We start from the raw sequence: 17,189 nt of genomic DNA, 5'->3' as shown, positions 1-17,189 counted from the left end.
CATTGGAGGATCTTCAAGGAATTCTTATGCAATCTTATTCTTATCAATTGATTTTATAATTTTATCAGTATGAGTAGCTAAACACTTTTAGGTTAGGTTTTGTCTAATGAACCTGTTTCGAACCTGCTGGGCATATGTTTAATTTGATGTTGCATGAACTATCTTAGTTATATTTCTATTTAATTGCTTATTTTACTTAAAGCATATTATTTGAGATACTATGTTAATGTGATTACGGGCGTATAGAGAATAATAACCCTTAGCTTATGCGTCTGATCTAGAGAAATTATCGTACTTACGTTGGTTGAATAAGGATATGAGACCTCGAGTAATGGCCTTAGAGTTAACGTATTGTATCATCGTATGATTTCACTTACGCCGGTTGAATAAGGATAAGACACTTCTAGTAGGAATCAGTAAGTTATACACCAAGGGGTTAAGTATAATGGTCTTGTTAACTCGTTGTGGAAATATAACGACGTTTGATTTATGTAATTCATTAGACGTCAACATGGGAGAAATAGGGGATTCTAGGAAAAATTTGACCATTTTCTCTAAATTGTCATAACACTTCTTTTATTTTTAACTTCAAATTTGACCCCCCCCCCCCCCCCCCACCACCACCACCACCACCAATTACTATATTTTATACTTGCACAACTATTACTCTATTAAATAGTAGCCCATGCGGATTCTATACTCTTTTTATTACTGCGACATTATCGATACACTTGTTGAGAAGTCATCAAGTTTTTGGCGTCGTTGTTGGGGACTATTGATAATTTCAACAAGGCAGTGCTTGTTTAATTATAGTGCTACTGAGGTCTTCTTGTTTGTATATGTGCAACTCAGGATCAAAATAGACACCGCTTGATCCCGAAATTGAAAGGATTGCATGTGCCATCAGGAGAACGTTTAGAGAAGTGACTCTAACTCAAAGGACGTTAGTAGAAGACAATTCACTGGTCTCTTCAGACTCCAAAGAGGAAATCATCATGGAATACGTACCGCCACCACCCTCTATGTGGGACTACTATAAAAGAACTGATGAAGGAAAAATTTCTAGAGGGTTTGTACCGGCAAACCCCGCTAACTTTGACATAAAAAATTTATGCTTTCATATTTGAGAGATAATTCGTTCGACAGGAACGCAACTCGAGACCCGTGGGAGCACCTTGCTCGCTTCTACGAAACAACCTCAATGTGCAGGCCAATTGATGTCATTGAAGACCAAGTCAAGTTGAGGTTGTTTAGTTTCTCGCTAATTGGAATAACTAAAGATTGGTTGCTTTTCCTTCCAAATGGAACTATACGGACATGGAAAGAGCTGGAGGGAAAATTCTTTGAGAGATTTTTCACCACCACTCAATTTGCTGAACGAAAAGTTGGAATCACCAACTTTGAGCAACAACAAACTGAATCGTTGTATGACTCATTGGAAAGGTTTAAAAATTTATTATGTAGGTGCCCAAATCATAACATGAATAACATGAAGCAAATGCATAATTTTATTAAAGGTATCAATGGTCAAACACACATGTTTCTAGATGATTCCTTGGGAGGCACAATAAAAAATATGACATAACCACTTGTTAAAGACTTAATTTAAAAGATGCGCTTAAATGAATATCGTTCAAAGAGTGAAAGATCAGTGAAAACTAAAACTGCATGCACACCAAAAGGTATGTTAGCTATTGACACTCATACTACAATTTTACCTCAAATTGAATTATTGAGTAAAAAGCTAGCCGAAAATAACTTGATTCAAGCTAACGTGAGTCAGGCACAAGCACTGAATTGTGATTTCTATGGAGAGGGACATGCAAATGGAATGTGCTATTTGGAAGGGTCAAGTGAAGAAGCTCAATTTGCAAATTTCCAGAGCAATAATTTGTATTCTAACACCTACAATCCCGGATGGAAGGATCACCCAAACTTCAGATGGAGCAATAATCAGAATACAAGTACTAATCGGGGTGTTCATCAAAATGAATAGGCTCCAACCCAAAGTAAACCTTCACCCCTTAATGAGACCCTTAAAACATTTAGCCAGACCACTCATAGTAGTTTTGAACAGGTAAATAAACAACATGAAACAATGAGAAAGAACCATGATGCATATATAAAAAATTTGGGGATGCGAATTGGTCATCTATCTCGGCAAATTGCGGCTTTACCTAGTTCTAGTGGAGGATCTATAGGTAACAATATGGATAATCCTAAATATGAGACATGCCAGGCTTTAGAAGCAGGTTTTGAGGTAATCACCAACATAGGTGGGGATGAAGTAGTGGAAGGGGTCTTGATTGAAGAGGACAAAATATGGTCTGAGAAAGAGGAGAGTGAAAACCATAGTGATCAAGTTGAGAAGGGGGTCATCGTTGAGAAATTAATAGATAAAGACTCCCCTTGGAGAAGGACTACGAAACAAATTCTTAATGACCATAACCCAGAGTTACATGATTACGTAAAACTGCCATATTTATTCATTAAAAAGAAACCACAACAGGGAGATGTGGTAGGGTTGTTTACCAGGTTTAAAGAGATGTTAACCAAGCTTCAAGTAAGTATTTCTTTTCATGAAGTTTTAGAGCTAATGACAAAATTTGCTAAATTTATGAAGGTGTTATTAACTCTTACAAAGCAGGAGTTGGATAAAGAGCAGATAAATATGATTGAGAAATGTGATACGCCATTGCTCCAAACAATGCCAACAAAACTGAAGGATTCGGGTAAGTTTACCATCTCTTGCACTATTGATAGGGTAGAGATCCCACATGCTCTCTGTGATTTAAGGCCAAGTATCAATTTATTGCATCTTAAAAAGGCGAAAGATTTAAATTTGGGAGAGATCATACATAGTAATATAACTCTCACCCTAGTTGATTTATCTGTTACTCATCATCATGGTGTTTTACAAGATGTGTTCGTACATGTCGACGGTCTAGTATTTCCTGCAGATTTTATGGTAGTATATATGAAGGGAGACACAGGTGGTTCAGTTATTCTCGGACACCCATTCTTGGAGACTGATAAAATGTTAATAGATTTGGAAACAGACGAACTTAGCTTGAAGTTCAATAATGAAAAAGTAGTGTTTAATGCTTATGAATGGACATTGTATGTAGATGATCTGGAAACATGTTACCAGATTGAAGACATATGTATCAAGGACGACAAAGGAAGGAATAAAGGATAATTATTCGACGTGAGGGTATCCCTTGCGTCTGACGTGTCTTAGGCATGGATCGTCAAGCTAATGACGGTAAAGAAGTGTTGGGTGGAAGGCAACCCATCAATAAGTGTTTTTTTAAAATTTTGATTTGATTTTATTTTATTAAAACATGTCGAGTTTTGTATGTTATCTAAAAAGAAAAGAACGTAGGTGAAAAATAAAGTAGAGAAGAGACAGGCAAAAGGAAAAGAAGAAAGGAAAAAAAGGAAATCCCCTGGAAAAGTCACGCAGCCTATCGCACGCGTGACATGCCTATATCGCACGCGCGATGGCTTCATAACATGCATGATAGAGACGTTGGAGAATATGGGATCCGTAAGTATCGTGTGTGATAGTTGCATGACGCACGTAATAGATACGTTGGAAGAACCGTTAGCATCGCACACGTGATGGACACATGACGCGCGCGATGAGAACGGAAATTTTCCTATAAATAGAGATTTTCAAATCTCTTATCCTCACAACCCTTTTTTGTAATATCTCTTACCCCTAAATCTCTTCTAATCACTGTCTTCTACTCAATATTTTCTCTGTGCAGTTGTTATTTTTATGTGTTATTGCAGGCATAATGGGTCAAAAAAGAGGCAGAGTTGAAAGAGGTTCATCATCATGCGCTACTCCCGCACCAAATGCCCCAACTTTTCCAAATTTGAAGTTTCTTTCTGAAACAGATGTTGAAAAATATTTAAAGTTTGTGGACTACCATATCGTGAGAGAAAGAGCTTTTTCATGCGATGATCTGAGGGGTTTCGAAGAAGTGGTAGAAATGTTGCAACAGTGATAATGGGTAAGTTTTAATGATTTAATTCAGAAACCCTACAAAACCATTGTCCTCGAGTTTTATGCAAATGTTGCTTTTAGTGATGTGGACTCTTATACTTCATATGTGTGAGGTAAGTAGATCGACTACTCTGATAGTGTTATTAATTCTATTTTGAATCTTCAACCTCCTCCAGTATGTGCTCTTAGGACTTATAGAAATGAGCATCATGTTATAAACGAAACCATGGCCCAAGAAATGCTTGATGCTTTTTGTAGACCTGAAGATGAATGGGTGATTGAGTGTGGCTTAGCGTTGCGGCTTAGAACCTCTTAATTTTTCCAAATTCTTAGGGCATGGGCCTCATTTTTTGTGCAAACTCTAGAAGCCGCTTCTAATTAGTCACAATTTATTGTGAAGCAGTGCTTAGGACTTTTGGCTCTTTTAAGGGGTGAGCCTATTAATGTAGGGTATAATTTCTGAAAATGTAAAAAAAAATATGGCTAATGTTGCACAACGAGCTTGTGGGCATTTGTGTGTTATTAATTAATTGTGCAGTAGAGCCGGTGTACCCACCTACCTAATGACGAGATGATAGGTCCAAAAGCACCTATAACCCAACAGGAGCTACTTAACAAGATCAAGAGGATAACCAAGTTGGAAGCAAAAAAGAATTCCACCAACCTCAGGTGCAGCAGCAAGCAGCGCAAGTTCAAGAAAATCAACAAGCATCAGAATTTCAGAGAAGGATAAAAGCTCGTGCAATGGGAGTAACAAGGTGGATAATAGAAGTTTCACCCACCTTGTATGTTGAACCCCCAAGATTCGCACTAGTATTCAAAGACTTCTACAACCAACAAGAAGACCACATGTCTGCCCAAAGTTTTAGAGCACGTTTTGCAAGTGCCGAAGAAATGGAGAATTATTTTAGAAATCAAGATCAAGAGCAAGAAATAAGAAGAGAGAACATGAGAGCATAATGGACCCGATAAAATAATGATTTCAACAACACTATAAATGACATGCATGATCTTTTTAGCAGTGATAACATGTGAAAAGACATGTAGCAAGTTTTAAATTCCTAGAAGTTTTTTTTTCTAATGTATGCCCAACGAAAAGTAATAGCACGTATAAGTACTCTTCCTCATTGTATAATTTTAATCATGTTTGTCTTTAATGAATGAGTTTGCTACTGCTATTTCTTTCAGATTTACAAAAAATGCAACTTAAGCATTGAACAAATGAACCAAAAGCACCATCAGATGAAACTTTATCATCAGGAAAATGACTTATAAATTGAAAGTAAAGGATGAAAAAGGAATTGACAGACTTGTACTCAACCTTCAGATACTTCAACTAGTAAGGCTTGAGGCAAATTATTTATAGTATTCTCTATTCCTTTCATTGAGTGCATCCATACATTATTGCTTTATCAGGTTTGAACTATTTTCGATTCAATTTTTTGGTTTGATTTACACACATAGAGGCAGTTGTTTGCTATGAACTCTGAGCCTTTTTAAAATCACCATGTAGTAATAGGTCAAGTCCTTTGCTAACCACTTTGAGCTTAACCCTTCTTTCGATGACTTAGCCATATTTATCAGCCATATGACTTGAAAGATTACATCTTTTCAACCTCTCTTTAGAGTTAGGTAGAAATTTTTAGTTTTGAAGTTGTATGAAAAAAAATAAGTTTGAGGTTTCTCTTGGAAGTGAGCAAGGTTTAAGTTTGGTCTAATTTTTTGAGAAAATAAGAAGTGAGTAATGTTTAAATTTGAGAAAATAAGAAGTTAAAAATAACTTCTTAAAAAAAAGATAAAAAGAATACAAAATGAATATTGAGGACCACAATAGCGATATCTTTAGTACCGTTAATCGGGAAAAGAATTGATTTAAACCTACTCTTCCCAAAATATGTCATACTCGAACATAAGCCACGTTACAACCGAAAAAAGCCCTCAAGTGTGTGTGTTTTGATTTCTTTGAAGAATTCTATTAGAAAATGATCAAACTCAGTATAAACTATTTTGAGTGTTGATTGAGAGACTACCCTATCAATTGAGTGAGTCATGATGAGATAAGAGACATGTTGAGTATTTGTCAAAGATTTAGGATGCTTTCTGAATTTTCCGCATTGCAGTTAGAATCTAGAATGGTGGTCAGGTAAAACAAATTTCATATGGTGATGTTCACTTGTTATTGTCGCAACTTGTTTTTTTGTTTGGCATTTGCAGTGCAGGAGAGTTACTTGAGGATAAGCAACAGTTCAAGTTTAGGATTGTGATGACACTCGGTCATTACATGTTTTCAATCAAAGAAACAAATAAAAACAAGTTGAAGATGATCAAATTTGATGAATAATAGCCAAAGAATAGAGCAAAAATGACCAAGTATGAAGAATTGGGGACTTAGAGAAATTTGACTGAGAAAGAAGCAAAAGTGAGGAAGCCACTGGAATAAAAGTGGTATCACGCGGTATCGCGCGCGTGGAAGAGCAGCCAACGCATCATCGCGCGTGCGATGCAATTTATTACGCGCGATGAGCCCTTTTCTGGACTACTTCTAACGCGTTCTTGTACGATTTGATGGCTATAAAAAGCAGACTTTGGACTTTTTTAGGAGTTCTGCGATCGGAGACTGGTGAGTACGATTTACAACACTAGAAGTGAGTCGTGGAGCACATTCGAAGCCATTGGAGGTCAAATCTTCAAGGAATTCTTATGCAATCTTATTCTTATTTAATATTGTAATTTATCAGTACGAGTAGCTAAACACTTTTAGGTTAGGTTTTGTCTGATGATCTTGTTTTGAACCTGTTGGACATTTCTTTAATTTGATGTTGTATGAATTATCTTAGTTATTTCTTTTTAATTGCTTCTTTTACTTAAAGCACATTATTTGATATACTTCGTTAATGTGATTATGGACGTACATGAAATACTGACTCTTAGCCTATGCGTCTGGTCTAGGGAAATTATCGTACTTACGTCGGGTGAATAGGGATAAGAGACCTTGAGTAATGACCTTAGAGTTAACGTATTATATCATCGTCTGATTTCAATTACGTTGGTTGAATAGGGATATGAGATCTCTAATAGGAATGAGTGAGATATACACCAAGGGATTGAGTATAATGGTCTTGTTAACTTGTCGTGGAAATATAACTGACACTTGATTTATATAATACATTAAAAATCAACAGGGAAGAAATAAGGGATTCTAGACAAAATCTGACCACTTTTTCTAAATTGTCAGAACACTTATTTTATTTACAATTACAAACTTGAAACCCCCACCTCTCAATTATTACTTTTTATACTTACACAATTATTATTTTGATAAATAAATGTGGATTTAATACTCTTTTTATTACTGCAAAAATATCGATACACTTATCAAGAAATCATCATCACCCTTATTCAATTAGGTGAATAAAATATTCCCCTTAAATGATTGAGCTGAAACAGCTAATAAATTTGTGTTATAATGATACTTTTGACTATATAAAATAGGATAATATTAATTTATGCCCTTTAAACAAAAGATAACAAACTCACTTATAAAAAAAAGTATTTAAAATAAAATAAAAATAATAATTTTATTTTTATTAAAGTCAATATACAAGTTTTTTATTTTAGTTTTATTTTAGTTTCTTCTGAAAACAATTGGATTAACATAAAAAAAAATATACTTTCTAATTCATAAACACTTATCTTTTACTTTTTAAAATGCGTATCATCCTCTTGATGATCAGAGAATCTTTTTTCTTGAGGTTAAATAAACACAACAAATTATAAATCATAATTAACACATTCTTTCTACGAATTTCTCCCATGCGAGCACTGAGAAAAAATAATTAACATCGAAGAGAATATAAAATTTTACATTTTCATCAAAAAATGTATTCTCTAGTCCTATTTATAAGAGAAAATTGACTTTTTAAATTCATTGAATAATCAATATCTCTGATGCATTATAGAGTCTAGATACATTGATTATACAATCTAGATACATCAGATTATAAATAGGACCAGAGATAGAACTATGTACAAGTCCCACACACAACTATAGGGGGGACAAGTTGTTAAGCCATACAACCAAAATCTGTTGGCTAAGACTTCACATAGCCATTGTCATACCAGCAGCATCGTTTAGAGTTGCTACTTGCAATTCTAGCTGTGCTGACCACCTATTTTAGCTACTATGTCTTTCCCACTGAGCGAGTATCAGTGTCAACATGCGATCATATTCCACTATGAGAACCTGTTGTTATGTCAAAATTCCAAAGTAATATTATAGGGAAGCTTCTAAACAATAAATATTGCTGCAGCATTCTACATGTTCTCCGAGTAGAGGTGAGCATATGCTTGCAGATATACAGCAGTTACGGATTTACTTACCATTTCACAGAACTTATGGGTCAGTACCGGGGACGTTTGGGGGATGACTGATGTTCCAATCCACTCGTGCTGTTGTCACATCTCCTGACGAAATGATCAAGAGTTTTCTGCTTTGCAGGGCTTCTCGATGGCGGTTGATCATCCGAGACCTTTAAGGTGTTCTCATGACCATCAAGCATCTGATTTTTTTTCAATAACTAAAGTTCAGAATTCGTCTTAAAAACATAAAACCCACATTACTAAAAACTACTTGAGTATAAATCTTCTCTAAAAGATATAGACACAAAAGCAGAACTGAACCTCTTAGCACCATACTGTGCAGAAACTGTTTTTACAATTACTTTCAAATTGCACTAGATGTGACAGAGTTCCCAAACAAAATAGAGATATACCTGTCCTAAATTGTCCAGTTTGCTTTGCACTACGTCCCTGTGATGTGGAAAATTATAAGATCATCAATGCATCAAAGATGTCAGGTCAATTAGAGGACTGCTAAAAAACACAACCTACCACATGATATCATCAACTGTGTCATTTGCAAGCAAGTAGTATATATTTACTGAAGACACCTGAAAACAAAAGCGAGAAAGTCATAATCATTACATCACAGATTGTCGTTGAAACTGAACTACCTATCAGCTAAGCTTAGCAATGACATATTTTCATTTAAGAGATGTTTTCTTTAAAGAGATAATCTATCACAAATTTTAGGATATCACCACAATTTCTAAAGCAATACCGTGCTTGTACTCTCTTACTGTTGATGCTGATTTTTATTTAAACTACAACACAGCATTTAAGATCACTCTTTTCCTTTCTTTTCAACTTAACAGCAACCATGTTTGAAAATATACCTGTCCAATTCTATGAACACGGTCTTCGGCCTGAATTAGATCACCAGGAGTCCAAGACAATTCTGCAAAGAGGACGGTGCTGGCAGCAGTCAATGTTAACCCGACACCTCCAGCTTTGATAGATAGCTGCAGGACAACAAAATCAACAGGAAATTATCATCTCTAAATTGAACCACATTTTACACCAGAACTATAGTCCAAACTAAACAGATCAAACAGAAAAATGATTACAACAAAACATAGGAATCAAATTGCAATACCACTGCTGCCTTGATAGAATCTTTTTCCTGAAACTCTGTAACCAACTGTTGCCTTGATCCAGAAGGTGTACCTCCATCAATCCGGATACAACCAACCTTTTTTTTCTGGAAATTTTGAACAGTTCTCGTAAGTGTTTATCATCACTTATTTATGAAATGTTTAAAATTTAAGGGGCCTTACAAGAAGAAACTCGTGTATCGCATCAATCATTGATAGATGGTGTGCAAATATAAGAAACTTGCAACCTGCCTGCGGCAATCATTACATACATAGAATTACCACATGTTATGGTGATCAACAGCTTGGTTGAAAGTATTAATCTTCAATTGCTTTAAAGAGAAGAAGCTGCAGCATACCTCGATTACAGTTCCAAGATAATCAAGAACAGCTGGAATCTTGGCTTCAGCAGAATCAGTATAAATCTGGAATTGAATGAATCAGAGGTTCAATGTTAAATCACACAACAGTCATAATGTTTAGATTTGCTGGCATACATAAGGGATATGAGCAGGCATTGCAGTTAACTATAAACCTTTTCAAGTTCTAGGAAATAGTAACAATCTCTAAAACAAGTTGTGCACTTAATCTATGAGCACAACTGCTTCCATTAATACCTTGTTAATAAGATTCTTTTCGGCAAACTTGAGTGATTCAACCTCCTCTTGTGAGCTAGCTGCCTTAATTTTGAGTTTTACCCTCTCCAACTGCAAAACAAAAATCAATACAGGTCAGCTTTACCACCTTAAACTGCTGTGCACAACAAAAATATTACTGTTTTTAAAATAACATATTCTTGGTAAAAAAAACAATTAAAGCCACGTTTCTAGATAAAAATGCCTAAAAGCCCATTCCAAACCATTTCAGAAGTAAAAAAATCCAGTCATCTCTTCATCTCTCACAAGGCTAAACTACAATTCATTTATTAACAAAAACAAGTTAAATAAAATACGTGTGATATGAATACCAACCAAACATTCCAGACAAAGTAAACTTACTCGTTTGAACATTGAAATTCAACAATCCTATGACAAATGCTAGACGCAATAAAATAAGCTAAAAGAATATTGCAAGGAATAAAGACACATAGAAACTGCATTTCATAACTAGTTTGAGTTATAACCTAACAGAACTGAATGATACAATCCTCATCTCAAGATGAATAACAAATATGTTGAGTTACCTCGCGAAATAGAATATTAATTTGCTTCATGTCCTTGTCAGCCAAGTCTAGGAAGACCTAAAAATCAATTATAAAACAAATACAATAAAGAACTTTGAAGTTGCACCATAAGCTACACGCGTTGAAAAAAACATGGTCAAAGCGTGCACTATATAAACCGATTGCAAAGAAAAATGGGGATGATGAATGTACGCACTTGTTGCCTACGCTTAACAGGAAGTTCAGAAAGAACATCCTTTTTAAGCCTTCGAATCATCGATGTGGCCTTCATCAAATTGTGCAATTCTTCATGATTACTTGCCCCTTGATAAAGTCCAAAAACTCCCTGGAAAATCCATGCAAACGACAAGCTGGAATACTTATCCAGTAAAAGCAAAAGGAGAGTGGCTAATTTAAAAATCATACATGTAACAAAGATGAGATTACTTACACCCTTGCAATACCGGTTACCATATTCATGAACATTCTTATACACATCAGGATACAAAGCTTCCAGCTATAACAAAGTTTCAAAGAGATTATCAAAATGTAGATTCCTCCATCAATGTTGAGCATTAGTGAGGTATTAGACTTACTAGACATGAATAACTTACCTGTTTGAATAGTTCAATTGGTCGGGATAAAGCAGGAGTTCCACTAAGCAATATTGCATATTTAGCTTTCTGAAATGGGCGCATAAACTTTAGTTTTTAAGTGATGAAAGCATGAGAGAATTGAATAGGTATTATTCAGGAGCTATGCAATCTCTACAAATTGAATAATAACAAAGCTAAAATACTATCCAATCAAAATGTTTCACATTTAGCACCAGACTTCCTTTTGGGGAAGAGGGGAAGGTAATCAGGGTTCAGAGGACAGGCCCTTGGCACGTGCTTTGCACACACCAGACACCACAGATTTTTTTGTTTGTATTCCTTTTCTTTTTTGGTTAAATATCTTTCTGATTCTCAGTCTTCCTCTTTTATCTTTTGTTATGTGTTTGTTTTCTACGTTTTATAATACATGTACTCGCTTTAGACCCGAGTATAAGAGACTAGAAGCAAGCATGTGATTATGGCTTTCAAGAATGAGTACCTTTATAACTGGAAGAGAAGTAGTTGTCCTCTTTGCCTGAGCATTTTTCAGAAAGTGTGACTCGTCAGCAATTACAACCTGCATAAAAATAGTTTGAAGCTAAGAGTGTGATTTATAAGCATCAATTAGTGAAGTACATGCACACAGGTAGATAGAGACGCGGTCATCTTTTCAGGGAAAATATCTGATGGTAAAGTACATATAACCCAATAATAATAAATCCTCCACCTAATATGTACTCTGTAGCCTTCAACAATCTTTACAACATTTTCACAATTCATTTTTCAGCGAACACGTTTTTAACAGCCCTAGCATAATGCACCATTGTCTGTTGAACATAACGACACTAATTTACAAACAAAAAGTACTTTATCAACTTTCATATATTTAAACACTTTTAGTCATAATATATAGACGACTTACTTCATTCATTGTACTCACTGCCTACGATTGAAGACTAACAGCATATACTGACATATGGTTAAAGTCGGAACTTAGGAACTACAATGAAGTTAGAAAACTAAGAAAACTGGCAGCACTAACCTTAAAATCAGACTCCATAAGCGTATTTTGTAGCTTTGCCACCATATCATATGAGATAATGTTGAATAGTCCATCCAGATGAATGCTGTTTTTGACACTTGGAGGAGATACTACATTGAAACCCCCTCTATTTGACCCACCACTTTGAGATAAGACAACCTAATCATGATGATTGGGTAGTGTAAGAGAACTTACAAATGGTAAACTTAATCAGAACGGGAACATACAGAACCAAAAATAAATCTCTGAAAGTTTTAAATACCAACCAATAAGGAATAAACAAAAAGAATAAAAGTCAATGAAGGGATTGTGGAAAACATACAAGTATATCTGATGAAGGAATATTCAGCCATTGTTGAATCATCTAAATCAAAGCAAAACAATAAGGACATATGTTACCAAGTGTGTTACAAAAAATTATGAAAATATAGAAATAAAACCCTTACAGAAGCCCATTGCAAGCGTAATGCAGATGGCGTAAGAACAAGAACAGGCCATGAATCCTGAACACATGCAGCTACAGCAATGGCCTGCAAAAACCAATAGAAACTATACATGTAACTCTTCTGTAATATGGTACTCCAACAGAATAAACATTGCCAAATTTTCTTTTAGAATGAAGAACAGAAAGACAGACGAGGCCACCCAAACCACAAGTTAACTAACAATAAACAGAATTCCTTCCACCATAAGCCTACTTTCCTCTTCTCCCACACAAGCATAAAAAGCCCATAATGTTTATTTTACTTATCTAGTTTAGGGATTTCCGATCATTATATGGGATGGGACTTTGGTAGTGTCAACAGTTGATGTTAAGATGCATGTAAATTGAAGTATCTGTAAAATATGCTTTATTTCAAAACTGATGTTGACTCCTATGAAATAGAATGGGTAATTCTGGCAAGGAACAAGTACTTAGCCTGCCCAGTCATCGAAGTCAGAATAAATAATAGCTAGCAATTTATTCAAAGATGATCTGATGGACTAAAAAAGCTTACATTTAGCAATATAAACAATTGCCAAGTGTGCAAGAAAATTATTATATCAATGACAGACAAACAAATGCATGGCAGATATGTATTACTGCATTGCCTTGAGAGTTGAGACAACTAAAGTGTTACAAGAGTAATCTACACGAGAGAACTGGGCAGGCAATATAATTTTTGCTTAATGCGCACCTGCATTGATTGTGCAGGGGTAGTATGAACTGTAAACATAATTTTACTTTTCACCCTTACTAAAAGGCAGTTGCAGTCATAGCAAAGTAACAACCTAAGAAATGAAGATCATAACTCCAACATATTACACCGCTGGAGTTACAAAAGAGAATTATACTCAATTCGTGGATGCTACTGTGGCTATAATGTGATTCTTGTGTACTAATTGTGAATTAAGTTATACTGTCAAGTATCAAGTCTGATTTCTACCATAACTTAATTAACATTGAAGATACTGAATACTCATTTTGTAAATGCAGAAGGTAGGAGAAAAAAGATAATCAACAAAAGTTGCATGTTTGTTGAACTGCTATAAAACACATAAAACAGTTGAAACTTGAATGTATGGAAATAATTTAGTTTTAGACAGTGAATTGCCTGCAAAGTTTTCCCCAGTCCCATTTCATCCGCTAAAAAAGCACGACATCCATGCTGCAATATGAACCTGAAAACAAACAAAAAATAACTAAAATCAATGCAAAGTAAAAGAACAAATTGCCGAGGAAAAAATGAACATTCCATATAATATGAGACTGATGAGAAAAATATGAGCAAGCCAGTGCATACCTTATACCGTCTCGCTGAAATGGCAAAAGCTTTGTTTCAACATAGTCAGGGATCTTATCATATCGATCTATCAGTAAAGATAAAAACTAGAAACTTCAGAAATTTTTAGGGAATAACCAATATATACATAAATCTTTTGCTGATATAGAAAGGAGAGAACAGAAAAACTGATAGTCAGAACATTCGGCTTATACCTCGAAGATCAGGGACAGAAGTGGCAGCAGCAATAGCACGCTGCACTAAGGGATCTAAGTTCTCCACCTGTAAAATAATTTGCATAAATGTAGGGAGAAGGCTAGAACATATAGAAATTAAGGACCACAATCATATCAGATAAAAATCACAAAATATGGCAAACATCGTTACTAGTCCTCACTCTAAGATTGCAGATTATAATATGAATGATTCAATGAACAATACATTTATTGAATTAGTGACCCCAACTCAATACCCAATTCTATTATTCACATATGATGCTTTACTTCCGTGATAACCTATCTCTCTCATTAGAAGTTTAGAACATCAATGAGTGCACATACAGCGTGGAGGCAAAAAAAAAAAAAGAACTTAAAAGCATGTAGGAAATTAAATATCTCTACCGTAGAGATTTGAAGTTCATGAACCACATAAACGGAAGAATTTATTACCTGAACATTATAACCAGATATTTCTCTAAGAACCTTTTCAGCTTCTGACAAAGAAGATAGAGGGAAAACCCATAACCTACAGACTCAAGTTTTCATAAGCTAAAACAACAACACAGACGACAAATCCAGATAAACAATCCACTCGCCACTGGCACGCACACGCGACATACCTTTCCTTGGCATTCCAAATAGATTTAGGGATTCTTCTAAAAGCAGCAACTATTACCTAACACAAACATTACAAAAGCCTAAAGCATTAGCCACAAACCTCTTCATCGGCTCGTGCACAAGGTCAATCATAATAAAATTATAAAACCTAATTTGTGTAAATAAACAGTGAACAAAAGAAACCTGGTCATATTGAAACTTTGCCGCAATATTTCCACTTGAATGGAGAAAAAATTTGACAGAAGCTTTAATCAATTCTTTAGAATGTTCATCTGCTTATAAATAATAAATAAATGTAATAAATCCCAACATAGAAAAAAAAAACATAAATAATGATGAAAAAACAAGCATAAATACTCTTGTTAGTGTTGTTTGTCACTGGCTTCAATGAAGGGGGTAGTGTTCTAGCACCTTGAGGCAAAGCATCAACCTAAAATGAGATAGATTATGGTAATGAATGAGTGATCCAAAAAATGATGGAAAAGAAAAACTGAAAAAGAATGTAACTTTACTCTTTGAAAACGTGAAGCGGGAGGAGGGTTTGAAGAATGAGGAGGAGGGTGGTGGGAACGGAGTTGAGCAATCTTCTGATAAGCGTCTCTTTCAAGGGAATCGAGGTCTACGGCGCTCAAATCCCAGTCTTCTGGTTCCATGCTTTCGAATTTTGAATTCAATTTCAAACGGTTTTGGGGTTTTCTTTCTTTTGAATTTCGTCAATTCGTTGCTTTCTTTGTTTTTTCTTTATTTTTTCGGTTTTTATTTTCTCTTACCGTCTATTTGCTATATTGGTAGGTTAGAGATGTTACAATTACAAATTGGTGAGGAGAGAAAAGATGTTTTGAAATATTGTGTTGGTATTTAGTTATCATTTTTAAAGTTTGAGATGATATTAATTAATAATTTATTAATAATATATTTAATTGTTTTTTATAGAAAAAAATGGATAAACTATAATGAAAATACTGAATTTTTTTTTTAAATAACCAAAAAAAAATCGAAAATAATCAATAATTCAAAAAAAAATACCAAAATAATCAGTTTTTGAAGAGGATGCGTCAGATGAATTGGCGCACCCCTAATGCATTAAGAGGATGCGTCAATAGCATTGCCGCATGCATTTGGGCTCCTCATGAGGAGGCGCCAATGTTATTGGCGCATGCATTGGTCCTCATGAGAAGGCGTCAATGCTCCTGGCGCCTAGGTGCAATGGATGGTGTATGCGCCAATTCATCTGTCGCATACACCCCTTGTATTTTTATTTTTATTTTTTTAATTTTTAATTTTGTTTATTTAATAAATAAAAAATAGTAATAGAAAAAAAAAATTTATTGATGATGTAATAATTAGTTACATTAGACTGACAATAAACTAATGACCGACCCGATTATAACGTCTTCATGTTCCACATCCAGGTGCGTTAGTTTGTCTCTGAGGTCTCCCACGATTTTCTTGAGGTGTTTGAGGTCTTTGTGTGTTGACCTGATCGAGCGATAGCTGGTGGAAAGGTCCGGCGGAAGTTCCAGCGGTATTTGACAGATGTGTCATCATTTGTTCGCAATATCCGGAGGGGCTCTGGCCAACGGCGCTTCCGTAATAGAGTCCGGTGCCCATGTCATCGTAGTTAGGTCGTTGGGGTTGGGTGAATTGGGGACGGTATAGTTGCCTAAATTGGGCCATTGAGTCGTTTTGGAAACGAAGCAATGGTTCTTGGGACGTACTATAGTTAAATAATGGTTTGGTGTTATGTTGATGGGATGTTTGGGTGGTCATTGGTGGGGGGCTACGATGAAGTAACCCATATGAATCATCTGGGCTATAGACGGTTGTGGTTGCGGGGTTTGATTCTTGGTATTGTGTTTGGGTGGGTGGTATGAATGGATTGCGGCGTTGGATGGTTGGTTATTGGGTGGATGGCATGAACGGGTTGCGAGGTTGGGTGTTTGGTTGTTGTGTGTATGTGGTAGGTTGATGTTGTGTGGTTGGTTGTTGGGTTTGTGTCGGTTCACATTGGTGTTGGGTGGGGAATTGTTGTGGGGCGTACGATGACGAAGCAAGTTGGCGTGGATCCATCAAATACCGCGGCTCAGATACAAATTGTTGAGTTGTTACCGACCTAAACCATGTCATATATTGTTGAGTCGGTCTTGCACCATGGATGACTGGTTCGTTTAAGATGTGTTGTCGTCAATTCCTCCATTGACGACACATCTCTTTTGTAAAGTTTCTCTAGTCAGAATAATCTCATTATGCATCAACCCTTTTTTGATGTTAATTCCCCAAACA

The 17,189-nt window shown here is 35.5% G+C and overlaps 1 protein-coding gene across 1 annotated transcript; it reads right to left on the bottom strand.

Moving 5' to 3' along the window:
* Window positions 1–7,926: 7,926 nt before the first annotated feature.
* LOC127138761 (uncharacterized) lies at window positions 7,927–15,719 on the bottom strand. Its single transcript, XM_051065272.1, has 25 exons — window positions 15,419–15,719; window positions 15,264–15,336; window positions 15,090–15,178; window positions 14,909–14,964; window positions 14,739–14,814; window positions 14,286–14,352; window positions 14,092–14,158; window positions 13,903–13,969; window positions 12,754–12,837; window positions 12,630–12,671; window positions 12,308–12,466; window positions 11,765–11,842; window positions 11,284–11,352; window positions 11,121–11,186; window positions 10,887–11,015; window positions 10,691–10,747; window positions 10,125–10,214; window positions 9,867–9,932; window positions 9,691–9,759; window positions 9,510–9,614; window positions 9,250–9,375; window positions 8,906–8,964; window positions 8,788–8,824; window positions 8,396–8,574; window positions 7,927–8,258 (listed from the first exon to the last, which is right to left on the bottom strand). Exons 1-24 carry the CDS (start codon window positions 15,557–15,559, stop codon window positions 8,416–8,418), a joined length of 2,031 nt encoding a protein of 676 aa, XP_050921229.1. The 5' UTR covers window positions 15,560–15,719; the 3' UTR covers window positions 7,927–8,258; window positions 8,396–8,415.
* Between the last annotated feature and the right edge of the window lie 1,470 nt (window positions 15,720–17,189).

The sequence above is a fragment of the Lathyrus oleraceus genome, chromosome 4, assembly GCF_024323335.1.
Source record: "Lathyrus oleraceus cultivar Zhongwan6 chromosome 4, CAAS_Psat_ZW6_1.0, whole genome shotgun sequence".
Lineage (NCBI taxonomy): Eukaryota > Viridiplantae > Streptophyta > Magnoliopsida > Fabales > Fabaceae > Lathyrus > Lathyrus oleraceus.
Note: the sequence above shows the minus strand (reverse complement) of the source record. Positions and strands in the feature narration are given on the sequence as shown.

Coding starts and splice junctions, on each gene's coding strand:
- LOC127138761 (XM_051065272.1), bottom strand. CDS start 15,559: ATGGAACCAGAAGACTGGGATTTGAGCGCCGTAGACCTCGATTCCCTT. Junction 13,970..14,091: donor TTTCAGCGAGACGGTATAAG/GTATGCACTGGC, acceptor GTTTGTTTTCAG/GTTCATATTGCAGCATGGAT. Junction 9,933..10,124: donor AAAAGAATCTTATTAACAAG/GTATTAATGGAA, acceptor ATTCAATTCCAG/ATTTATACTGATTCTGCTGA.